The 26,287-nt window shown below is 45.5% G+C and overlaps 1 protein-coding gene across 9 annotated transcripts in view; it reads left to right on the top strand.

Annotated features, from left to right (window-relative positions):
- EPS8 (EGFR pathway substrate 8, signaling adaptor) overlaps positions 1-26,287 on the top strand; it is a 219,117-nt gene that overhangs the window by 141,545 nt on the left and 51,285 nt on the right. For 5 of the 9 annotated variants that reach the window (XM_084809224.1, XM_084809227.1, XM_084809225.1 and 2 more), the window contains exons 4-9: positions 1,956-2,023; positions 10,483-10,644; positions 10,893-11,042; positions 17,935-18,017; positions 19,274-19,410; positions 24,351-24,424. In XM_084809224.1, the coding sequence (XP_084665350.1) occupies positions 1,956-2,023; positions 10,483-10,644; positions 10,893-11,042; positions 17,935-18,017; positions 19,274-19,410; positions 24,351-24,424 (674 nt within the window). Of the gene's footprint in view, positions 1-1,955; positions 2,024-10,482; positions 10,645-10,892; positions 11,043-13,464; positions 13,504-17,934; positions 18,018-19,273; positions 19,411-24,350; positions 24,425-26,287 lie in introns of all 9 variants that reach the window. The other 4 variants (XM_084809222.1, XM_084809226.1, XM_084809230.1 and 1 more) reach the window with 2 other exon arrangements.

Below are 26,287 nucleotides of genomic sequence, written 5' to 3' on the forward strand. Positions count from 1 at the left end.
TATGCCGTTTAGTTTTTATTTTTCTTCTCCAGTTGTGTCTCTTTTCTCAATCTGTGTTTTTTAACTGATCTTTTTCCGTGCTTGTGGAAAAACAGTGGTCCATGCAATCTACCAGACTGAAACGGAAATATTTTGTTTCAGACCCAGGTGGCCTGGGAAAGTTGGCTCAGCTGCCTTTTGTTAATTAATCAATTTATTTGATTTGATTTGTACCCCGCCTTTCCACCAAGAAAAAAATGGCATTCAGGGCAGCTTACAATCATAACTAAAACTTGGCTAAAACAATTGTAGAACAAATGCATTAAACACAATTAAAAACAAAAATAACAGAATTTGGCAGGGAGGGGTCTGTTGGTTTTGGGTCAAAAGGGCAGGAGAGCATTGCCTTAGTTGGCTCTTTGCTCAGGAATCAACTTAGGGATGCTGCATGCTAAACTGTCCAGAGGATGGTCTGAAGGAACATGATGCAGTTCTGCTGAAGCTAAGCAAGTCTGTAAGCAGTCATGATGGCTAGATATCTGGAAACCATATGTAAGCTGCTCTGAACAATGTGGAGGAACAGCCAAGGGTTTAGGGCCAATCAATTGGTTTAACAATCATTACTCTCCTCAGGGAGTAATGAGTAGTTTTCTGTCTGCTGTGGTGTAGTGGTAAAGCAGAAGTACAGAACCTCTGAAATTCAATTTCAGAGAAGCTCTCAGAGGCTACATTCCAGTGGTGGGCGGGGCTGGTGGCAAATGGGGCAGGGCTAAAAACTACCAGCATCTTTGAGCTTAAAGCTCGTATTGCCAGCAACTAAGCCATAGGAGAGGCATTTCAACCTTTTAGAATGCGGAAACGACTGCACAAAATCCAGGAAACCACCAAACAGTTGGTGGACGGAGGCATGAGGGTGGAGCCAGGGAAGGGGGCATGGCTTTCTGGGGAGCCCCAGAGGGCCAGATTGGAACCCCAAGTGGGCCGGATTTGGCCCCCAGGTCTGAGGTTCTGCACCCCTGCTACAAACTGTGACTTGGAGAATTGTCTGAACTGAGCTGAAATGATCCTGCCTGTTGTCTCCATTTTTAGAATAGGTGCCCACCATTCTTATTCACCTTTCGGGTCATCATGGGTTTGCAGTGAATTTTAACTTCCTCCCACTTCTCTATAGTAAAGGTAATTACTATAATTTAAAGGTAAAGGGAGCAATCCTATCGGGATAGACAGCTGCCTCCGAACTTGGAGGCGACTGCCTATCCAATGCAAGGCGGGCGGAGCGAGGAGGAGACCTTCTCCTCCACCCTCTGGCCACCCTGCATTTGTGGCTAGACTGCCAATTTCGGCTGTCTAGCCACAGGACTTTGGAGGGGGTGGGAGACTGGATGATCCATAGGAAGCATTGTGCCAGCACTTCCCCCCTCCCCACCCTTGGGAACGCCCCCCTTTGCCCTGCTCTGCACTTATGAGTCCGGAGATGTTCTGTGCAGCCTCCAAGATGGCAGGGGAGAGGGTGGGGAGGCGGTTCTCTGGGAACTGACCTCAGAGCGTGGTCTCCAAGGTCTGTTCCCAGAAACCGACCAATCCTGTGGCCCTCTAGCTGCTGTCTATTGTCCATAGGATTGCGCCCTAAGGGTGCAGAAAAAAGTTCTGAAACTCCCAGCATTCCCCAGCCAGCATGGTTAGCTGGGGCTTGCTGGGAGTTGTAGGGCTTTTTTTCTGTCTAAACATGCACCCTAAAATGGTTTTAGTTAAGCATCACATTGAAGTGAAACACATACGTGTACCTCAAGATCACTCATTGCAATGCACCTCCTCCCTCAGCCACTCATTAACTCATTTCATGTAAACAAAGCAGACAGAGATGTATTGCAAGGGTGGTAAGATCAGGATAAATGGCAGTATCAAGAAACCCTGTTCAAATCGTAATTGCAAATATGAAAGTAAGACAGTAAATCTTCTTTCTTTTTAAAAATCAGAGCAGAGGAAGAATTATGCACGTGACAGTGTCAGCAGCATATCTGAGATATCACAATACCATGTGGAGGTAAGAAACTTCTTCATTTGTTTATATTCTTTTACTGACCATATTTACTGTGAAATGTTCACTGTGTGTGCGGGGATGGGATGGAATTAGGTGTTGGTACACTGAACAAACTGGAGGCTAAACTTCAGGTTTTAGTTTACATATTTAAAGGATTTTTACTTTGCTCTTCAGCCAAAAGAAGGTTCCCAGAGCAGCTTACCAAGATTAATAACAAGGTAGTCCTTGCCATCTGGGTTACAATCCAAAAGACATGACACAAAAGGAAAAGAGATTGGAAGGGAGGAGGAAAAAAGTAAACCCCGGGACTAATTATTTGTTACACAGGTCTTATAAGTATTCCTTCTGGCAAAGAAAGGCAAAGCAAGCTCCCTGCAGTTGTTCCTGGCCAATGTACGGGGACACACTGCTGTCCCTCTTGCCATGATGTACTTTGTGGGAGGCAGAGAGCGCAGCCTCTCAGTGGCCCTTGGTCCTCTGGCCAATTAAAGTTTTCTGTCATAAATAGAGACTGTGTGGTGTCGTGGGTAGATCGTTGCACTTGGACTGGGAAGAGATTTCCTGGGTTCAATTTCCTGCTGAATCACAAATCACAAACTAACAATGTGGTTGTTGTTGTTCAGTCGTTCAGTCGTGTCCGACTCTTCGTGACCCCATGGACCATAGCACGCCAGGCCTTCCTGTCCTGCGCTCTCTCCCGGAGCGTGCTCAAGTTCATATTCATTGCATCCGTGATGCTATCTAGCCATCTCATCCTCTGCCGTCCCCTTCTCCTTTTGCCTTCAGTCTTTCCCAGCATCAGGGTCTTTTCCAGGGAGTTTTCTCTTCGCATTAGGTGGCCAAAATATTGGAGCTTCAGCTTCATTATCTGTCCTTCCAATGAGCACTCAGGGTTGATTTCCTTCAGGATGGACTGATTTGACCTCCTTGCAGTCCAGGGGACTCGTAAGAGTCTTCTCCAGCACCACAGTTCGAAAGCATCAATTCTTCGGCGCTCAGCCTTCCTTATAGTCCAGCTGTCACAGCCATACATTACTACTGGGAAAACCATAGCTTTGATTAGACGGACCTTTGTCGGCAAGGTGATGTCTCTGCTTCTTACTATGCTGACTAGGTTGGCCATAGCTTTCCTCCCAAGGAGCAAGCGTCTTTTAATTTCAGGGCTACAGTCACCGTCTGCGGTGATCTTGGAGCCCAAGAAAGTAAAATCTGTCACTGCTTCCATTTCTTCCCCTTCTATATGCCAGGAAGTGATAGGGCCAGATGCCATTATCTTAGTTTTTTTAATGTTGAGTTTCAAACCCGCTTTTGCACTCTCCTCTTTCACCCTCAACAAGAGGCTCTTTAGATCCTCTTCGCTTTCTGCCATTAGGGTGGTATCGTCTGCATGTCGGAGGTTGTTGATAATTCCCCCAGCAATCTTAATCTTAATTCCGACCTCTGATTCATCCAACCCGGCATTTCTCATGATGTACTCTGCATATAAGTTAAATAAGCAGGGTGACAATATGCAGCCTTGTCGTACTCCTTTCCCAATTTGGAACCACTCGGTTGTTCCATGTCTGGTTCTTACTGTTGCTTCTTGACCCTCGTACAGGTTTCTCAGGAGACAGGTAAGGTGGTCTGGTACTCCCATCACTTTAAGAATTTGCCACAGTTTGTTGTGATCCACACAATCAAAGGCTTTAGTGTAGTCAATGAAGCAGAAATAGACGTTTTTCTGGAATTCTCTTGCTTTCTCCATGATGCAGCGAATGTTAGCGATTTGATCTCTAGTTCCTCTGCCTCTTCTAAACCCAGCTTGTACTTCCGGTAGTTCTCGGTTCGCATACTGCTGAAGCCTAGCTTGTATGATTTTGAGCATTACCTTGATTCATTGATCTGACATTCCAGGTTCCTAAACAATATTGTTCTTTACAGCATCGGATTTTCTTTTCACCACCAGACACATCCACAGCTGAGTGTCCTTTCGGGTTTGGCCCAGCCGCTTCACTCTTTCTGGCGCTACTTGGAAATACCCTCTGCTCTTCCCCAGTAGCATATTGGACACCTTCCGACCTGAGGGGCTCATCTTCCGGCGTCATATCTTTTAGCCTTGTGATACGTTCCATGGGGTTTTCTTGGCAAGAATACTGGAGTGGGTTGCCATTTCCTTCTCCAGTGGACCACATTTTGTCAGAACTCTCTGCCATGACCTGTCCGTCTTGGGTGGCCCTGCACGGCATAGCTTATGGCTTCACTGAGTTACGCAAGCCCCTTCGCCACAACAAGGCAGTGATCCATGAAGGGGAACAATGTGGTAGCAAGGGTAAAATGGGTGGAGAGTATCCTGTGCACCAACCTGAGCTCCTAGGAAGAAAGGCAGGATAAAAAATATAATTAAGAGAGCAATCCTATGGCCCCTAGACAGTGTCCAACTTTGGATCCAGTAGTCTGAGTTCCCCTCTCCCTCACAGCCAGCATGGAGAGAACTGTACAGGTTGTAATAGTGACCTCGAAGGGAAGGTAATGGGGGTGTTCCCATGGGAGGAGAGAGGACTGGGGAGGCCAGCTTATGTCGGATCTTCTGGCTTCCCCAGCCTCCTTCCCTTCCCCTCCTTGAAACCTCAGCTGGACACATGAAAAAAACCATCTAGCTGAAATGCAGAACAGGAGGAGTGCAGAGGTGAAGGCCACCTCTACTGCTCCTCCTACTCTCCGCTGGATGGCCGTAACCCTCCGGGTTCGGAGGCTTACAGCCATCCCCATAGGATTGAGCCCTAATACATTTTGTTTGTGTTTTGCTGGTATTGGTTTTTTTTTAAATTTCTAACATGTCTTAGGTTTGTTTTAGAGAGAGATTGGTAAGAAAAGTGAATAATAACAGCCTAGTAGTCGTAGAAATATTAGTAGTATTAAAAACAATATTAAGCTATATTTCAGCCTTCCCCAACTTGGCACCTTCCAGGCGTTTTGGACTGCAACTCCTATCAGCCCCAGCCAGCATGACTAAATAGTCATGATGGCTGTTGTAGTCCAAAACATCTGGAGGGCCCCAAATTGGGGAAGGCTGCTGTACACTAAGACCTGAAGACTATTACCTTGTGGAACACCTATTTTCACACCAACTCCCACAATTGTTGAGAAAGCCTTGTTCCTGCTGCCACCTCTGTTAGCAGTTAAGCCGATGATGATGTGGAGCAGGGCTTTTTCTGTGGTGGTGCCATGATTATGAAACTTGCTCTCTGCAGAAGACCTGCCAGTCCAGTGTTCGGGGACTTACAGGAAAAGGGAAAACAGTGTGCCTGTCCCACAAGGCGTAGGTTGACATGCAGTGCAATTCTATACACGTCTTCTCAGAAATTAACTGTGGCCCCATTCAAAAAGATTTCTGAGGAAAAAATTAGACCTGCTGCATTTAGCACCTCCTATGTCAGCCTTTGAAATAGAGTTGAAGCAGGTTAGAAGGTGGTATGGGGGGGGGGGACACCTCTCCTCACTGATTAGCTCTTCATGCGATCACAGAGCTAGAATTTCCAAAGCATTTTTAATAGGGATGTCATCCTATTAAAATAGTCTTAGGGTTTGTTTGTGCAGTTATTGATTCCGAGATAACCTCGTAACTTGCTTAAGCTTCTGATGTATTCACGTGGCCAAGGAATTAAGTGGAGGCTAAAGCATGAGTGGAAAGCAAAGCAAAGACGTGATGGAAAATGTATTAGGGGCTTTTGGGCTTGTACGTGGGCTCGCCTTGGGATAAGTGGTTGTGCAAACAGTAATGAGGTTCTTTTTAAATGCTAGTTTCCACACCCTTCAAATTAAACATGAGTGAGTTTCCAGGTGCAATTCAAACAGCTGGTTTTGACCTTTAAAACTCTGTATGGCCTGTGGTCTGGCTGTTTGAAGGAACCACCCTGTCCCAACACTTCCTGTCCGACTCTCTGCTTGTACCTTAGAGGAACCCCTGTTGATGGTGTCTCCACTCTCTGAGAAATGACATGTGGAGATCAGGGGTTGCACCCAAACTTAGATATACTCAGGCGCATTTAAATCAATGGGGCTTAAGTTGGTCATTATTAGTATTAGTACTATTGGTATGACTAAGTCTGAATCCACCCTCAATAGGGATGCACAAGAAATTTATTTCAGTTCATTCCCCCCCACCCCGTGAAATGTTATTTTATTTCAAAATGAAGTTAATAAAATAAAGGCAACAAAAAGAAGAAAAAGAACGTACATAATAATGAATCAAAATCACTAAAGACACAAAGGAATTCGGTAATTATAAATCTTAGGGCGCAGTCCTATGGAGATAGACATCAGCCTCTGAACTTGGAGGCTGATGGCTATCCGATGCAGGGCGGCCGGAGCACAGAGGGAATCCTCTCCTCTGTGGTCTGGCTGCCCTGCATTTTCAGCTAGACACGCAATTTTGCACATCTAGCTGGGGTGTCGGAGTGGGAAGTTGGGAGGCTGCACAGCGCATAGGAAGCCTTGGAAAGAGGCTTCCACGGTCTCCTCCTCTCCCTACCCCCAGGACTGCCCCCTTTTCACTCTCTCTGCGCTCTGTTTGCAAGCATGGAGAAGCAGCCGGCCTAGAGAGAACCACGCCGGCTATGAGGGGGAGGGGAGCACAATTCCTTGGAACTGAGCTTGGAGCCCTGGAACCTGGTTCCCAGAAACCAAACAATTCTATGGCCCTCTGGTGGTCATAGGATTGCTCTCTTAGTCTGTAACTGATATGCTTAAGGAAAATCTACAGTAAGACATCCTAAGTAGGAGCACAATACCTAACTAAAGTAAAAATACAAGTTATGCAACATATATCTGATATCATCTGATACGGCGGCTGCGCCCCTTCCTTCCCGACCATCTGCTCCCATCGGTAGTACATGCCCTGGTCTCCTCTCGTTTAGACTACTGTAATGCGCTCTATGTGGGGTTACCCTTGAAGACGGTTCGGAAGCTGCAGCTGGTACAGAACGCGGCAGCTCGCCTGATTAAAGGCAGCCGCCGGCGAGATCACATCACTCCAGTGCTGAAGGAGTTGCATTGGTTACCAGTTGTTTTCCGGGCCAAATTCAAGGTGTTGGTTTTGACCTTTAAAACCCTATATGGTTCCAGCCCAGCCTATCTTAAGGAGCGCCGCCAGCAACACCAGACAGGCCGCTTAACAAGATCAGCCTTGGATGGCCTTCTCTCTGTCCCATCAGCCAGGACAGCTAGACTGGTGGGGACGAGGGAGAGGGCCTTTTCTGTGGTGGCCCCCACTCTGTGGAACTCCCTCCCTAGGGAGCTCCGTCATGCCCCCTCTTTAATGAGCTTCCGTCGTGCATTAAAAACGTGGTTGTTCAGGCAGGCATTTGGGTTGGGTTAGGGTATTTTAAAAAAAATGTTTATGGTAAAATTTTAATTGTTTTAAACTGTTTTATGGTGGGTTGTACATCGCCTAGAGTGGCTGGGTGACCAGTCAGATGGGCGATTAATAAATTTAATAAATAAATAAATAAATAAATAAATAACAAGAGTGTGTGCGAGTATATGTCATTTTGTGTGTGTATGTGTATTAATCAGAAAAAAAATATAAGCACCTGTTGTTGTTGTTGTTGTTCAGTCGTTCAGTCGTGTCCGACTCTTCGTGACCCCATGGACCATAGCACGCCAGGCCTTCCTGTCCTGCGCTCTCTCCCGGAGCGTGCTCAAGTTCATATTCATTGCATCCGTGATGCTATCTAGCCATCTCATCCTCTGCCGTCCCCTTCTCCTTTTGCCTTCAGTCTTTCCCAGCATCAGGGTCTTTTCCAGGGAGTTTTCTCTTCGCATTAGGTGGCCAAAATATTGGAGCTTCAGCTTCATTATCTGTCCTTCCAATGAGCACTCAGGGTTGATTTCCTTTAGGATGGACTGATTTGACCTCCTTGCAGTCCAGGGGACTCGTAAGAGTCTTCTCCAGCACCACAGTTCGAAAGCATCAATTCTTCGGCGCTCAGCCTTCCTTATAGTCCAGCTCTCACAGCCATACATTACTACTGGGAAAACCATAGCTTTGATTAGATGGACCTTTGTCGGCAAGGTGATGTCTCTGCTTCTTACTATGCTGTCTAGGTTTGCCATAGCTTTCCTCCCAAGGAGCAAGCGTCTTTTAATTTCAGGGCTACAGTCACCGTCTGCGGTGATCTTGGAGCCCAAGAAAGTAAAATCTGTCACTGCTTCCATTTCTTCCCCTTCTATATACCAGGAAGTGATAGGGCCAGATGACATGATCTTAGTTTTTTTAATGTTGAGTTTCAAACCCGCTTTTGCACTCTCCTCTTTCACCCTCAACAAGAGGCTCTTGAGATCCTCTTCGCTTTCTGCCATTAGGGTGGTATCGTCTGCATCTCGGAGGTTGTTGATAATTCTCCCAGCAATCTTAATTCCGACCTCTGATTGATAAGCACCTGTACTTGGCTGGAATTTTATCGTACGTTTTAAGAGCTTCAACATAGGAAATAAATGGAAACCATGTTGCCATAATATCATTCTTCAAGTTAGGATTCCTTGCTCGCTGCACTTGCTGAGTAAGTTTATACATACTGCTCTTTAATTGGTTGCTTTGGGGACTTCCAGTTACATGCTGGACAAGATTTTGCAGCTTTATAAAATTGTTTAAGAAGGTCTTTATGGAGGAATCCAGGATGATTAGGTTCGAAAAGATGAAGCAGCTTTGTTTTAGGAGTTACCAGTGGTCCAACATGAAGAAATTCCTGACAATAATCGGCAACCATGTTCTAAAACTCCCACACTGTAGAAAATTCCCACCAAAGATGGAAGTATGAACCAATGTGACCACACTTTCCAACAATATTGGCTATAATTTGTTAGGTGAAGCCTTGCAGGAGTAATGTACCACCTACTCAGAACTTTGTATTGTGCTTCCCTTATATTAGTGTTGATTGATAAAGATGAAAATGAAGTCCAAATACACTGTCAGTCATCTTCTTCCAAAGACTCACCTAAGTCACTCTCCCATGGCTGCACATAGGATGGCTTGTCATCCAATAATGGCATTTGGAGGATTTTATAAATAGATGACATCAAACCTTTATTTGAAATAACAGCAGCACCTAGTTGAAATCTCCTGGAACCAAATGTGGACCCAAACACAATCTGCGGTCGAAGTCTGTATATTTCCAAGCTTGCTATGTGATTCACAGAACAAGCAAAGAAGTATCTGAAAAATGCACGTGGAAAAATGTGTCCTGTTGAGAAATGCACACAAACATGCTTTAACCGATGGGAGAAAATGTGTACATTTCAGAATTGTTGCATACATTTAGGCAAATACACATGAATTTTTTGGCAAAACACCCCGAAGTTTGCAGTTTGATATGGACATGAGTCAGAAGGAGCTTCAAGGTGGGATTTGGAGAAGCCTTGACAAGCTTGGGTTTTGCTGATTCAGACATCCCTAAACTCCAGATCCTGGAGTAATTCAGACATCCCTAAACTCCGGGCCTTGGGCCTTTTCCATTGTGGCTCCTTTCCTATGGAATTAACTCCTAGAGAGGCTTGGTTTGCTTGCTTAGCTTTAGGAGACTGGATAAGTCTCAGAGGGCTTCTGTCAATTTACAGCACAATCCTATATATATCTACTCAAACGCAAGTCTGATTGAGTTCAGTGGGGCTTACCCCCAGGTAAATGGAGATAGAATGGCAGCCATAGACTGGGGGCCATAGGATAGTTTGGATTCCTGGATCCAAGGTCAGAGACACCACTCCAGCCTCGGACCCAGGAGTCCGAACTTTCCGCCCTTGCAGCCAGTGCAGAAAGTACTATGCCGGCTGCTTCTCTGAGTTCGCAAAGGTGACCTCAGAGAGGACAGAAAGGGGGCAGTTCTGTGGGTGGGGAGGAGAGGGAACTCTGGAAGAGGGGTTACTAGCTAGCCCCAGCCCTCCCCAGCCTCCTTCCCTCTCCCTCTGCAGAGCCCTAACTAGATGGGCAAAAATGCCCATCTAACAAAAATGCAGAGCAGGAGAAGTGCAGAGGTGAAGATCACCTCCATGCTTCTCCCGCTTTGCATAGGACGCGCATCAGCCTCCGAGTTCAAAGGTTGACGGGCACCCAGACAGGATTGCGCCCTTAGTCGCTGATCATACTTTGAAACTGATCTATTGTGTCTCCACTATTGGCTTTGTCATCTTAATTGCTTGTAGTTGTTATTTATTCTATTTTAATTAGTATTTACGGCATTTTTTTTCTGCATATATAGCTGCCTCCAGAGATTGGTACTTGGCAGAGATACAGAGATAATTTAAATCAATAAAAGGAATGCGTTTTTTTAATTCTTTACTTTTCATCAGTATGCCACTTTTGGGCTGAGAAGTAGATTTTAAAAGTCATCCCTCCAACCCCCTCCCCCTAAGTAAACCGTCTCCTGGTTTCTTTTTAAAATGATGTCTCTTTAATCTGTTTTCTCTGCCTCAAACCTGTTGTCCATCAGCACCTGACTACTTTTGTTTTGGATCGGAAAGAGGCCATGATCACAGTTGATGATGGAATAAGGAAGCTGAAACTGCTGGATGCCAAAGGCAAGGTGTGGACGCAAGATATGATTCTCCAAGTGGATGACAAAGCTGTCAGTCTGGTGGACTTAGAATCGAAGGTAAAAGCTCGTTAATGTGGCATTTTTATTTTCGGAGTTGTGGGGAAGAGAGAAATCATCTCCAGGGGAGGGAGGGAAACCATTTTCAGGGTTTTATATCATTTTTTATCACTGCTTTCTCATTTGCACTGTATGAATAATTGTATATAAGCCTCACAGATGATCAGTGCATTGGAGCTTTGATTTGGTGACTTTAACCAATCATTTGAAGGGTTTTCTTCTCTCCCCACACTGAACCTCCCTTGCAGAATGAACTGGAGAACTTCCCCCTGAGCACAATTCAGCACTGCCAAGCCGTGTTGAACTCATGTAACTACGCCTCCATCCTTGCCTTAGTGTGCAAAGAGCCAGCCCAAAGCAAAGCAGATCTTCATCTTTTCCAGTGTGATGAAATTAAGGTAAGGCAAAATATACACATCAGTTGCTTAGGGCAGGTGCATTGAACCTCAGGCCTATAAACCAAATCCGGCCCATCTCTGTGGTTCCCCAAATGGCCACACACCTTTCTGCTGACCACCAATTGCTTGGTGGTTTCCTTGCTTTTGCATGATCCCCTGGCCCCATTCTAAAAGGTTGAAAAGCCTCTCCTAAGGTTTAGCTACTGGCAGAAAGAGCTTCAAGCTAAAATATGCTGGTATTTTTAGTATGTTGACCCTGCCCCCTTTTGTCCCGAATTGCTTTCCCAAAATTGAATTTGGCCCTTGGGCTGAAAGAGGTTCAACACCCCTGGCCTAGGACTTGAACACCTCTTATCTTTATTTTCCCTGCTTGTTTGTTTTACTTTCTAGCCATATGCAATTCGTGTGTATTTTCCAAATGTCCGCATCACTTGTGTGCATCTTTGAAACGTGTGCATTCTTCTCCCATTGACTGAAGTGTATTCGTGTGCATTTTTCAAAAGTATGCATTTTTTCATGCCCATTTTTCAAATGTATGCATGCTGTCAAACAATTTTTTGCGTCTGTGAATCACTTTACAAGCTGTGAATCACTTTATGGATTTTGACCACAGATTGCATCCGACTCAGTGTTCAGTATGGAAGGTTCTCAGTCCAGTCTCAAGGAGCGCAACACCAGACAGGCTGCTTAACAAGATCAGCCTCGGATGGCCTTCTCTCTGTCCCATTAGCCAGGACAGCTAGGCTGGTGAGGACGAGGGAGAGGACCTTCTCTATGGTGGCCTCAACTCTGTGGAACTCCCTCCCTAGGGAACTCTGCCATGCCCCCTCTTTAATGAGCTTCCGCCATGCACTGAAAACTTGGTTATTCAGGCAGGCATTTGGGGTGGGTTAGGGTATTTTTAAATAATGTTTTAATATATAATTTTACAGTTTTAAATTGTACTGTTGTACATCACCCAGAGTGGCCAGGTGACTGGCCAGATGGGCGATTAAGAAATTTAATTAATAAATAAAAATAAATAAATAAGGTGCAAACTACATAAACCCTGATCAAAAACGAACTGAAACGAATTTCTCATACTTCCCTAATTAAAGTACACAAAAAGCCCAGAGACACAATACTAGTTCTCAGTCTGATAAACCATGTTTCATCAGACCAAGATCATTATTTGTGAACTGGGCCAAAGTGTGAATTTGATCCTTCAGCTATAAAGTTCAATTTTTTGAGAGCACTAAAGTCTTCTGCCCACTCTAGTATGTGAAAAGAGCTCAGCCAAATCATTGCCCTCAGGACTCTCATGTAAGTTTCTATGCTAGGTGATAGAGGTCTACATGATAGAAGTCTACAAAATTATGCATTGTGTGGTAAATGTGGGACATTTTTTTCCCTCTCTCAAAATACTAGAACATAGACATAGACATAGGTCATCCTATGAAGCTGATTGGTGGGAGATTCAGGACAGATAAAAGGAAGTTCTTTTTCACACAGTGCATAGTTAAACTGTGGAATTCGCTACCACCAGATGTAGTGATGGCCACCAACATGGATGGCTTTAAAAGGAGGTTGGGCAAATTCCTGGAGGAAAAGGCTATCAATGGCTACTAGTCTTGATGGCTATGTGCTACCTCCAGTACCAGAGGCAGTGAGCCTATGTCCACCAGTTGCTGGGGAACATGGGTGGGAGGGTATTGTTGCACTCATGCCCTGCTTGTGGGTTCCTGGTTGACAGCTGGTTGGCCATTGTGTGAACAGAACGCTGGACTAGATGGACCCTTGGTCTGATCCAGCATGGCTCTTCTTAAGTTAGGTTTTTATGTAATACTGAATAAATAAGAAGTGACATTCTGCCATCTTCTGAATAAGGTGCTCCTGTAAAATTCTAAGGGAGAAGTCTTATTTTAAAAGGCCTAGAATTCCAGTTGTGGAGACATTTATATAGCTGGATTTTTAACTCCCATACCCCTCCTTGTGACTGATATGTAATATACAACTTACAGTGAATACTGACAATCCCACATAAATTTCATGAATGTGTCCAAAAATTTGGAGGTAAAATGGTGAAACTTAAATGCTACCTATGTGTGCTTGTCTACATTCATTTATCTGCGACTGTCTACATTCACCAGTGTGCCTCTGTTGGACATTCATAGTTTGTCTGGAACTGTCAACATTCATCAGATCTGGGCCATTCATTGTGATAGACAAAAAAAGCATAATTTCTGCCTTCAGGTCGTAGACAGCAAATTAATTGAGAGTTCATTTTCTTCTCCAATAACTACAGCCCCTATTATATCATCTTTCAAATGCACTGCATAGTACAGTCTGTTGCAAAATGAAACCATTGGAACTCTTCCAGCAATGGTAATAGCAGAACGTCTGGTTGACCCATGTGACTGCCTAACAGAATCTGTTTTCCCAGGACAATAGAAGTGGAGGCCAAGAATATGTCAGAGTTACGGTACGTTAGGAGATCATAATCTGAGTGTAAGCAGGCAACTTCCGCACTGTCTTCTACAGCAATTGCATTAATATGAATGTGTTTGTTTCCTGCATTTCAGTTTCTTTATGGACCTAAAAGTAGCCTTCCTTAGTCAGCATTCTGTTTCTTGCAATGCCAACCAGGTACCTCTGGGCACTCACCAGCAGGGCAGTAAGGTGAGGCCTTCTACAGTGGTTTCCTTCCCACATCTGATTTTCATATAGCTATGTGCTACCTCCAGTACCAGAGGCAGTGAGCCTATGTATACCAGTTGCTGGGGAACATGAGTGGAAGGGTACTGTTGTGCTCATGCATTTAGCGGTCACTGTAAGAGGAGGAGCTGGGCCCCCCAGAGACCCAGGATACCCCAGATCAGGCCCTGCCACCAGACCAGCAGGAGCGTCAGCACCTGAAGTGACAGGCCACCAGGGCCCCTGTGGTGCTTGCTTGCAGAGAAGGAGTCCTCTGGAGAAAGCATCTCTTCAGGAGTAGGACTCTGAACCTTGAGCTCTGATTACTGCACCTGAGCTCTGGGTGGGGCTCAGCAGGCTTTGGAGTTAAAAGCCTTCACTGTAGACCTAGCCAGTGTTGGAACAAACTGTCCTGCTTTGACTGCAGCAGACTCTGAGTGCAGAGCTAACAGAAGCAATAAAATGAAGCCAGCAAACGTCCAAGCATACAGGTTTCTCTCCAGTGGGGTTCAGGCTTAAGAGAGGAGTGGTCCAAATAACAGGCAGTGGTCAAAACACAGGCAACTAGCCAGATACGTTATGCAGTCCAGGGGCTGAGTTGATAAGGAGTCCAAAGGTCAGTAACACATCAATCACAGGGCAAGGTCCAGGAGGCAAGGTACATTGCATGAGAGCTGGAAGAATGGTGTTGTTCCAACTCCCATGCCATGTACCTTGCCTCCTGTTATTTGGACCACTCCTGTCTTAAACCTGAACCCCACTGGAGCGAAACCTGTATGCTTGGACATTTGCTGGCTTCTTTGCATTGCTTCTGTGTTAGCCCTGCACTCAGAATCTGCTCCAGTCCAAGCAGGGCAGTCATGCCCAATAGTTGTTGTTTGACTTGTCATCCATGCATTTGCCTATTTTATTTTATTTTTTTAAAAAACATAGCTGGCTTTAGTTAGTGGCCATCCGTGGTGTAGTGGAGACAGGGTTCACAGGGCTGAAGCACTGAAATGTTTTGATTAGCAGGGATAATGACATCATCTACCACCCCACTCAGGCTTCCCTGTTCTCTCTGAGCTGAGCTGTGCTCCTGGATGTTCCCAGCATCAATATATGGTTGTGAGTTATCCATGTTTGCAATGCAAAGCATTTTGGTCTTGAATGGGCAATTAAGACCCATTAGCTTTACACACGATCTGCTCCTAATGGAGATGAAAACTGCATTCAGATGTAATGACAAACCCTGCTTCTGTCATTATGACAAGTAGCGCTGAGCCTCTGAGTCTCCTTCTCCCTGTTGTGTATTAGAGGAAGAGATCACTAGCATCTGCGTGTTGTTTGTGGCAAACAGTTGCTTGCTGTTTTGTCTGGATGTGGCAGATGATGGTTTGTGCAAACCATCATTTGTTCTCAAATTAAGATTCCCAAACCATGATTTGTTTTTATGTCTGAATTGAACTTTGTATGTGTGACACATGCACGCACACAAACGCACACACGTGCCCAAGCCTCACTCTTGTATTCCATCATATATTGAACATACACGGCAGGCCCATGTATACACTAGACCTTTGACATGCCCATATCTGAACATTTCCTAGGCTTGCTTGCAGCAACAGCATTTAGAAATTACTTCCCTCTGCTGGAGATCTATCCCTGAGAGTAGTTATTATGGGGGCGTCCCATAAGCTGGCTAACAATGTAGCCCTATGGTTTCCAAATTGTGTTCTGCAAACTTTGCTTTGGAAGCTTATCAAAGGCTTCTCAGAATGAAGTTTGTTCATGGCAGACACAGTCTAACTAAAGGCAACTTGCACACTCTTACCAGTCATCTGCTGTAATGTACATGGTGCAGTCACGTATAGTTCATATAGGGCAGCAATGAGGCCAAGCAGGCATGCTCAGGAACCAAATGTCCACCCTTGAGCATGCTCAGGAATGCAGTGGGTTCCCATGGCAAAAGCTCAGGACGTCCTGAGCAACATTGTTCCCTGAAGGTGGAAACCTTGAAAATCACTGATACAGCCTATAAAATGAGAGGAAATCAGTAAGACGCAATGATCAGAACCTAATTCAAGTGCCTTGCCTTTACAGGGCAGTGCAGAATGATAATCCCTGAGCTAGAAGTGCCTTTTAGATCGTGACTTTCTTGCATGACCGGTAAAAACTTGGATGAGAATGTGATGGCTTTGGCTTCCGAAGAAGTGCGAAGAGCACTGGCTAATATTGGCAGGCTCTGGTCCTGCACTTCTTTAAAGAGCAGCTGTTCTGTGTTTAGGTGGAAGTGGAACATTTGCTCTGTGTGGAATACCTTTTTGCTGATGAGCCAGTAATCCTGAACAGAGCTTGGCTTCTTGTCATCCAGTGTCTATAAATATTATTGACTCCCATATATAATGATTGCCCTGAGTTGCTTAGTGTGTAAGCAGATTTGAGCAGTGACTGGCATACGTATTGCAGCAGTGTAATCAAACTCTACAGGGAGAAGCAAAAATGGGAGAATTAAATATTTGGGAGGCATTTGAGGTTGTGGCCAATGCCGGTTGAGTAACCCCTTAAGGCCCTGGTCAGTAATGGCTTTCCCTGGAAGGCCATCTTGAGACAGGAATGGGATATGATGCTTCAAGACACCAAGCTCTACTTCCCAAAATGGCTAGTAGGGATATACAGACTTTGTAAAATCCATTCCGTCTGTGTTTTGCAGATCATCAGGTGCCTTTTGTTCCATTGTCCGCTCATGTACATAACCAGATTTTTTCCAATTTTCCAAATTTGTGCAAATTCACATTTGCACAAATTTGCATCTGCACAAATTCACACTTGTGAAATGCACAAATCCCCTCCAATGCACAAATCCCCCCATATGCATTTTCATGCTTTAGCCTGTGGCAGAAATGTGCATTTTTGGCCAGTGTGTTTAATTTTATGTATTTTTCTACAATTAACTTGTGTAAAATTTTGAAAGCAAAAGAAAAATGTTCTGCAAGTCCACAGAATCTGTGGATCAGATTCATAGAAATCCAAACTTATTTGATTCCATTGTGGATTTCTGTGACATCCCTAATGGCTAAGATAGGCCTTAAAATAAGTCAGGCTATTTGTCCACTCCAGGAGGTCAAAACCTCTTTCAGCCCAAGGGCCAAATTCCATTTTGGAGAGGCTTTCAGGGGCCATGTTCCAATGGTGGGCCTGGCCAAAGGCAAACGTGGGCCAAGATGCAGGCAAAAGGGCAGAGCCAAGAATACCAGCCTATTGTAGCTTAAAGCTTTTACTGCCAATAAGCCTTGGGAGAGTCATTTCAACTTTGTAGAATAGGGGAAAATGTGAAAAGGCCAGGTAACTACCAAATGGTCAGTGATAGGGGAAAAGGGGTAAGGGGGCCATTTGGTAGACCAAGATTTATGGAGCAGCCTTCCCCAATCTGGTGCTCTCTAGATGTTTTGGACCGCAACTCCCATACACCTGGGTCCCCCAGATGGCCGCCCCACCCCTTTCCCCTGATTGCTGACCATTTGACTGTTACCTGGCTTTTGCATATTTTCCCCTGTTCTAAAAGGTCATGGCCATGCTGGCTGAGAATTATGGGAATCGTAGTCTAACACATCTGGTGGGCACCAGGTTGGGGGTGGCTGTCATGGATTCAAGGCTCTATGAGCGACTATCCATCGTGATGGCTGTATGGAACCTTCCCATTCAGAGGCAGCGTGCTGCAATTCCAGCTGTGGGGAAGCTGCAGCAGGAGAGGGCTGATGCCTTCATGCCCCGCTTGCAGACTTCCTCGAGGTATCTGGTTTGCCACTGTTGGAAACAGGATGCTACAGTAGACAGCCCCTTGGTCTGAACTAGCAGGTCTTATGTTCATAGAACACCTCTTAGGGTGGGAGCCAATCTGGCCTAGCATCGTCCACTTACAATCCTTAACTTAGGGTCAATTCATTGCCCAAAGTGGTGTCTATTTGCAGTGATTCAGGGGTGAGGATTCAATGTTGCTCACCATCTTGAAACACAATAAATGATGCAATAATATTGAAAGTGTGCTTAGTTTGCACAATTTATATTACTTGCGGGAATCGGCTTTTCTTGCTGCAGAATTTGTTTCCTTGCGACAAAATTCTGCCTTTCTTATGGCGGCATTCACACAGCTCTGCTTTTAAAGTCTTAGGACATTCTATATCTGACTTGCTCAGGTTTTTGTTTTTGTGCCTGTTTAATTGCTTCTGCTTCTGCCCAGGCTAACTTAATCCATGAAGACATTGAAAGTGCAATCAGTGACAGCAAAGGGGGGAAGCCAAAGAGAAGACTTGAAACACTCAGGTAAAGCTCAAGCCTTGATTGGCAAATGATATTATTATAATTCCTTCTAATAGCGAAGAGCCTCGTGTGGCGCAGAGTGGTAGGTGGTAGTATTGCAACTGAAACTCTCCCCACGACCTGAGTTCAATCCCAGCGGAAGCCGGGTCTCGGGTAGCCGGCTCAGGTCAACTCAGCCTTCCATTCTTCTGAGGTCGGTAAAATGAGTAATCAGCTTGCTGGGGGAAGGCAATGGCAAACCACCCTGCTATAGCCTGCCATGAAAACACCAGCGCAAGCGGCATCCCTCTAGGGGTCAGTAATGACCCGGTGCTTGCACAGGAGGAACCTTTCCTTTCTCTCTAATAGCGAACTCAGGTGGTGAGTGCCATCAGAAATGGAGCCAACACATGACCACTGAGAGACAAGGAGCATGTGTGGGGGTGCCCTGAGGTTTGCAAAAGTACAAAAAACCTTGAATGAAAAAACTATGGGGGCACCCCCCCAAAAAAAACCCCAGCCCAGTGAGGACTGAGCATGCTCAGGGGTAATGGAATGTTGGAAAAGAAACATGGAAAACTGGGGTGGGCAGGGGAATGGAATGACCTACTGAAGCCCCTTGCAACTTACGGTATCAAGGCTGGCATAAACTTTGATCAGGGGCACTCCTGCTAGGGGTGAGAATATACTGTCACATTTTGTTAGACATCTCACTTGTGTACAACTATTTACAATCCTGAGCATTCTCTGGGTTATCTTTTGATGGCAGTCTTCAAATTCTGTGTGGGCAGCTCTTCTCTTTCCACAATTGCTTCAAGCCTTTTTTCAAAACAAAACACCAAGCCCCCATCTGTGAAACTTTGTGGGCTTCCACTTTTCCCACCTATTGGTGAAATCTGATCTTTATTCATATCTTCACATTAGCTTTGCTCAAAGTTGTATAAGAAAACATGCATTCATTTTGATTTGATTTGAGCGATGCATGTTTTGTTTCTATATGCATCTGTCGTATGAAGATGTTAATGTTACTTTGGTTTGGAAGCACATAATATTCCACCTCATCCAAAGGTTTGTATTTATAATTTACTGATGTTGCCATGTACTGCTGCCCAGAGAGACAATGCTGACAATGTAACTGAGATTTCGGCATACAAGATTCCTCTCCCCACCCCACCCCACCCCACCCCACCCCATTGCTTTAATAAACCATGGCAGGGGCGGGGGAGGGATATTTCATTTTCTTGGTGTTTCTGATGTGATTTGTTATGTCTGCTGCCTAGGATGATTTCCAAAGCTGACAGCACCATTCCTCCACCACCAACAGCACCAGCTCCTGTCCCCCCAGGTACCGTTACGCAGGTGGATGTCAGAAGCCGGGTAGCAGCCTGGTCTGCTTGGGCAGCTGAACAAGGAGATAGTGAGTGTTGCTGAAATGTTGAGATAACCTTGCAGATCAGAGACGATGCTCTGTGGTGGGCCTGCTGGACCCACAGCCTTGGGCTTTATGTAGCCTGCTGGCCTGGCCTGGGATGAACCTTCTGGTAGCATATAAGCAAGGCTATATGTACTCACACGATTGTGTACTCACAATATCAAACAACAGCTAAATTCTGCTTTCCTTTGCTTGATTGAAATGTATTTTCCTGTTTTGCACAATTTACTTCTGAGTAAACATGCACAGGAGCGTGTGTGTGTTTTAAATGAAAGCTGACATTCTCTGGAAGCTGGGACTTGTTGCCGCTACCACATTCTGCCCTCATGAAAAATCACGGCATACCCACATCGCTAGGTTTGGATCAATGGACCCTGCAGCTGGCCTTCTGAGTGTACATGCAGGGAGCCCACGTTTGCTGACTTCATCCCAGATGCAAACCAGTTCTACCAATCCAGTAGCACAGGAGTATTAAACCTCCAGCCCGTGGGCCAGATCTAACCAACCTGGGGGCCAAATCTGGCCCTCTCGGGTTCTCCAGATGGCCATACTCCCTCCCCCTTTTCCCTGAACAACAGTTGTTTGGTGATTTCCCAGCTTCTGCCCATTTTCCCCCATTCTGAAAGTGTGAAATGTTTATCCTAGGGCTTGGTTACTGGCACCCCGCTCCCTTTGCTTTGGCCCCACCCAGCACTGGAATCCAGCCCCTGAAAGCTTCTCCGAAATTGAATTCGGCCCTCAGGCTGAAAGGAGTTTGATACCCCTGCAAGAGTTTGATACCCCTGCAGCACTCCTGCAGCATGCTTTGCAACATAGAAGGTCCCAGGTTCATACTTGGCTCCTTCATTTTGAAGGATCTCAGGTGGGAAGGCTGAGGAATGCCCCTCCCTCCCCCCATGCCACTCTCAAGACCATGCAGGGTGATGCTAGTCAGAACAGAAAATGCTGAAATAGACGAACTAACAGCCTTGCTTGGTGCAAGACTTTTTATAACCAGACTGCTGGCAAAAGGGGTGGTAGCACCATTGCAGTTAACACTTATTTTATTTGTTTTTTATATATTTCTAAATTTTATTATATATGTGTATAGGTAGGTAGGTAGGTAGGTAGATAGATAGATAGATAGATAGATAGATAGATAGATAGCAAAATCCAGTGGGGTATTTCTCCCCCTGCTGATTCCCTTCCACTCCTATGTTTGCATTGCACAATTAACCCCCACCGCTTATGCAACAATGATTTAGGGCAACCCGAAACGAGTGGAAGTGCTCATTTCTGGAAGGAGGCAGGTCAGCGGAGCTCATACAAGGGAGCTCTGCCGACCTGCCTCCTTCCAGAAATGAGCATTTCCACTCATTTCAAGGCTTGTCCTAGGAAGTGCTGAATCTCCCTTGCGTAAGCAGTGGGTGCTGCTGGTGCCATGAAAGTGGCAGGAACCGCCGCTTGTGAAAGGGATTTGAGGTGGAAAGGAATTGTTGGGGGCATAAGTGCCCCATTGGATTCTGCCCATGCCATCCTGCTGGCAGATGCCCTTGGGGTGGTTTGCAATCATAAAAAACCCAAAACAATACAATAACAACCCAAACAATAAATACAAGAATGAAAATATCAAAATGTGAAAATATTAAAACATTATGGTATTAGAAATATTAAATAGCCAGCAGTAATGTTAATAATCAGAGAACAGATTAAAGGCTAATTGCCTGTTGGAAGAGGGAGGTCTTGACCTGGCATCTAAATGTGTACAGTGAAGACGCCATGTGCATCTTCACTGTGGGAAGGGTGTTCCATAGAAGAGGGGCCACTACAGAGAAGGCTCTTTCCCTACTAGCCACTCATCGCACCACTGTGGGCGACAACACCGAGAGAAGAGCCTCCGAAGACAATCTTAGCAATTGGCCAAGAACGTATGGGAGAAGGCGCTCCTTCAGGTAGACTGCTCCTCAACACTCAGAAGTGGGATGCGCTTGTGGATTTATTTACAAGGGTGTTTGTCAGGCCAAAATGGTTCGTGGATCTGAGAGGCCAAATGCATACTTTCCTGTTCAAGATGGGCAGCTAGTATGCAGCTGTTATACAGTCAGGGCCAGAAATTTTGGAACAAGGATAATGTTTTGGCAGTTGGCCTCTGTACACCACCACATTGAAGTTGAAAGGAAACACACCCAGATGGGAGCGAAGTCAGGACTTTCAGCTGTAATTCAAGGGGTTTGACAAAAGTGGGGCACTAACCATTCAGGAAAGACAGCCAGTGGCCTACACAGACACCCATCGTTGGTGGCTCATAAGTAATGGAACAAATGGCTGACAAGCAGCTGCATGGCCAGGTGTGGCCTGTTTCCTGGGTGCCCCATGACCAATCAAGCAGATAAAAGGCCTGGAGGTGGTTACATTTGCATTTGGTAGCTGTTCACTGGAACTCCCAACATGAGGTCCAAAGAGGTGTCCGTGAGAGTGAAGGAGGCCATCATTAGGCTGAGGAAACAAAATGAGCCCATCAGAGAGATAGCAAAAACAGTGGGAGAGGCCAACACAACAGTTTGGAACATCCTGAAAAAGAAGGAATTAACTGGCAAGCTCAGCAACAGCAAAAGGCCTGGCAGACCACGGAAGACAACTAAAGTGGATGACCGTAGAATGCTGCTCATGGTGAAGAGGAACCCTTTCACAACATCTAGACAGGTCAAGAATGCTCTTGCGGAGGTAGGCATGTCATTGTCAACATCTACAGTCAAGAGATGGCTTTATGAATGTAAATACAGAGGCTTCACAACAAGGTTCAAACCACTGGTAATGGTCAAGAACAGAAAGGCCGGATTAGCCTTTGCCAGCAAACACCTCAAAAAGCCTGCCCAGTTCTGGAATAAGATTCTTTGGACTGATGAAACCAAGATTAACTTGTCCCAGAATGATGGGAAGAGAAAAGTATGGAGAAGGAAAGGAACAGCTCATGATCCAAAGCATATCACATCACCTGTCAAACATGTGGAGGCAGTGTTATGGCATGGGCATGTATGGCTGCCAATGGAACCGGGTCACTGGTGTTTATTGATGACCTGACTGCTGATAAAAGCAGCAGGATGAATTCTGAAGTGTATAGGGCTATACTTTCTGCTCAGATTCAGCTGAATGCTGCCAAGCTGTTAGGATGCTGCTTCATTTTGCAGATGGATAATGACCCAAAACATACAGCAAAAGCTACCCAAGAGTTTCTCAAGGAAAAGAAGTGGGATGTTCTTCAATGGCCAAGTCAGTCACCTGATCTCAGCCCAATAGAGCATGCTTTTCACTTACTGAAGGCAAGACTGAAGGCAGAAAGACCCACAAACAAGCAGCAGCTGAAGGCAGCTGCAGTAAAGGCCTGACAAAGCATCTTGAGGGAGGAAACTCAGCATTTGGTCATGTCCATGGGTTCCAGACTTCAGGCAGTCATTGACTGCAAAGGATTTTCATCCAGGTATTAAAGGCAATCCTTAAATTTGAAATGATGCTGGTTTGTTCCATTACTTATGAGCCACCAACGATGGGTGTGTGTGTATGCCACTGGCTGTCCTTCCTGAATGGTTAGGGCCCCACTTTTGTCAGACCCCTTGAATTACAGCTGGAAGTCCTGACTTCGCTTCCAGCTGAGTGTGTTTCCTTTCAACTTCAAACGTGGTGGTGTACAGAGGCCAACTGCCAAAACAGTTATCCTTGTTCCAATATTTCTGGCCATGACTTGTTAGTGAGCAATCAGGTGGGCTTCACAGCATACGAGACCTGTGACCTGTGTAGTGTGGCCTAACCAGCTGATAGTTAACAAGGGGAGTGGGCTCCTCACACAGGCTAGTGAATTACAGCTCTCGCCTTGAAGCTGCTGCAGCCAGCCACGTGATCTCATGCAGCGAAAGAGGTAAAGGTGTTGTTCCTCTCCTCCCATGAGAAGCAAAAGAGAGCCCCCCCCCCCCGTTTCTTTGGAGAAGGGGGAGAAGTGTTGCCTGTCAGCTCATGAGCTAGGGGAGGGACATCTAGCATGCAAGCTTATAAAATCCAGCCTGCAGGCTTTGTCCTTTGGTCTTGCTCCAACTGGAAATATGCATGCTATCAGTTTGGAGAACTTTTGCCGGTCCTAGAAGAACAACTTCTAGCCTATCTGGGGGACTCAGATAGACGTATCAGCTGTGACAGCGTCATTGGCTGATTAGAGATGTGAGCTTTCTTTGTATATTTATTCTGCATTCTTTTTCTTTCAATAAACTGTCCTCCTTTTGTACAAGTGGCTTTGTTTCATCTTGGTAATCCAAAAGAATCCATTTTGGTGGGGCCCTGACAGAAACAGGACTCCAGATCAATACAGATGATAAGACAAACGTCAGAGGCCCTTCTCCAGGTTCCCCCACAATCTGAGGTGCAGCAAGTAGTTAACAGGGCAAGGGCCTTTTCAGTTGTGGCACCTCTGCTTTGGAATGCTCTCTCCAGTGAGGCTTATGTGGCACCCTCTCTGACTTTCTGATACAGGTAAAGACCTTTTATTTCCCCAGGCTTTTAAACTTTTGTTATATTTCACCATGCCCTTTTATTTTCATGCTAGGTGTATAGATTTGTTGTTTGGCTTGTTTTTATGTAATAATTAATATTGTATTTTATTTTAAGCTATCCTGATAATTTGATTGAAGGATGGAGTATACATTTTAATAGTAAATATAGAATTACTATACAAGAGCGGTCCCAAATCTCTGGAACATTTCTTTGGAAATGGGAGAAGATCTTGGTTTCTCATCATGACCCTTTTCACAACCAGCATGGAATGTGCATTGTCCTTGATGGATTCAGAAATATTCCTTCCACTTCTGTTCTTATGGGTTCCTTGGATGATGGAGTCATTTTACAATCTCCCCACATCTTTGCTCTGTTGGGTTGTTCAGCTCATATGTTTTTTTCCTTAGTTGAGAAAGCACGGCAGTTCCATGAGCATGAAGAAACAGCTGAGTTGATGGCAGCCAAGATTGACAGAGATGTTGTAAGTGGAAGAAGTGCATGTGTGTGTGTGTGTGTGTGTGTGCCTGCCCGTGTGTGTGCATGCCCTGCATTCCTCAAACCTCGTGAAGTATTGGATGTGAGCTCTGGGTTCTGTTCACAGCAACCATCTGTCCAACATCAAGGTATGGCCTCATGAGGGGGAAAGAGAATTAATAGGGACTGAACCCAGTTGCTCTTGGATTTCCTAAGAGGTACTTCATGCTTCAATGCTTGTGAGGGATCCCAATGACCGCTGCTGCCTCTCCTGGACTCGCACCACCTTGAGTATCTGCTCTAAGACTCATATATGGTGGGGAGGTTATTGATTTATTTAAAATTATTTTTAGGTCACCTTAAGGCAGTGTACAAGATTTTAAAAACATATAAAACAAAAACAATAAAAATTAGTAAATACATATTCAGTAAAAATGTAATAAAACAGGAGTTATCAAATAAAACAGATGCAGCCCAAGAACTATGGAAAGGCCAGCAAAAACAGGTTGGTCTTCAGATCTTTTCTGAAGACCTGCAAAGACAGGGCAATGAAGCCCCAAGGGAAGCTGATTCCAAAGCTGCAGGGCCACCACTGAAAAGACCTTCTCCTTTGTACTCACAGCCTAACCTAACTGTTGTGAACCACCCAGAGAGCTTTGGTTTTTGGGTAGCACATAGATGTAATTAACAAACAAACCACCCTTGGGGGTGGGTGAATGAGAAGGGCCTCTGCTGATGACCTCAGAGTGCAGGCAGGCTGATAGGGGAGGAGGCGGTCCTTCAAGTAACTTGGACCCAAACCATTTAAGGCTAAAGGTTAGATAGTCACCCGCTTCCTCCACCTCTTTCTTCATGCCTGGCTTCCACTCACTAGTGGGGCTGCAGAGCTAATCCTCCTTCGCTGCCTCCCTCACTCAGAATTCATCAAAGCTGCCCATGCCCTTTGGAGGTTCTCAGCCTCTCCAGAAGCATCTGTGTCCTCCTGCTGGAGTTGCCGCTTCCCCATTGCCGAGGCAACCACACCAGGGGTCCTCCTGTGCCCATTCCTTGTGCCAGCTGGCACTCCGGCTACCAGCTCGAGGCCTTTCACAATCCTTTTTGATTGCTGCAGGGCCCTAGCCAGCAGTGGGGAGGTGGGGGACACTTGTCTCCTCCCAGATGTTGAGAAGTGACCCGCCAACAATTGTGTTTTCCTCTATTTACAGTGGTGTTTCCACGAAAAAAAAGCACATAAAAGAGCTAGAAGAAACAAAGTAATCAAGCCCCTTCCCTTAGGCTGCTGGTTTTCAAACTTTACTTACTTCAGGGAACCCCTTTGGCATCAGCTTATCCTAAGAAGCCCTTGAGCTTCTGCTGTGGAACTCCTATGCGTGTTGCGCAGGATTCAGGGGACATGTTTTGTGTCGCACGCACATTTCTTGCACAGTGCTGCCACAAGAGTTATGAACCTAGGAGATATACAAATTCCCTCTTTGTAGTTGCACATTCCAAAGGAAGCCGCATAGGAGTGAGGGAAGCTGATCTGCCCTTACTAAAATCTGATTCAGGAATGCTTGATAAGTTTCCAAGGAACTACCGGGTTTGCCAGGAGAGAGTTCAAGAACCACTGCCACAGGCTAGTAGTATGGCAGATGGCAGTAGTGGTGGTGATGATGTAGTAGCAGTAGCACTAGAAGTCATAGACTCAGAGGAGAGGAGAGGAGAGGCGAGGAGAGGAGAGGAGAGGAGAGGAGAGGAGAGGAGAGGAGAGGAGGGTTGAAAGGGGCCTATGAGGCCATCGAGTCCAACGCCCTGCTCAATACAGAAATCCAGGTCAGAGCATCCCTGACAGATGGCTGTCCAACCTCATCTTGAATGCCTCCAGTGTGGG

Source organism: Heloderma suspectum, chromosome 7 (assembly GCF_057233095.1).
Source record: "Heloderma suspectum isolate Gila_16-S chromosome 7, 16-S_ref, whole genome shotgun sequence".
NCBI lineage: Eukaryota > Metazoa > Chordata > Lepidosauria > Squamata > Helodermatidae > Heloderma > Heloderma suspectum.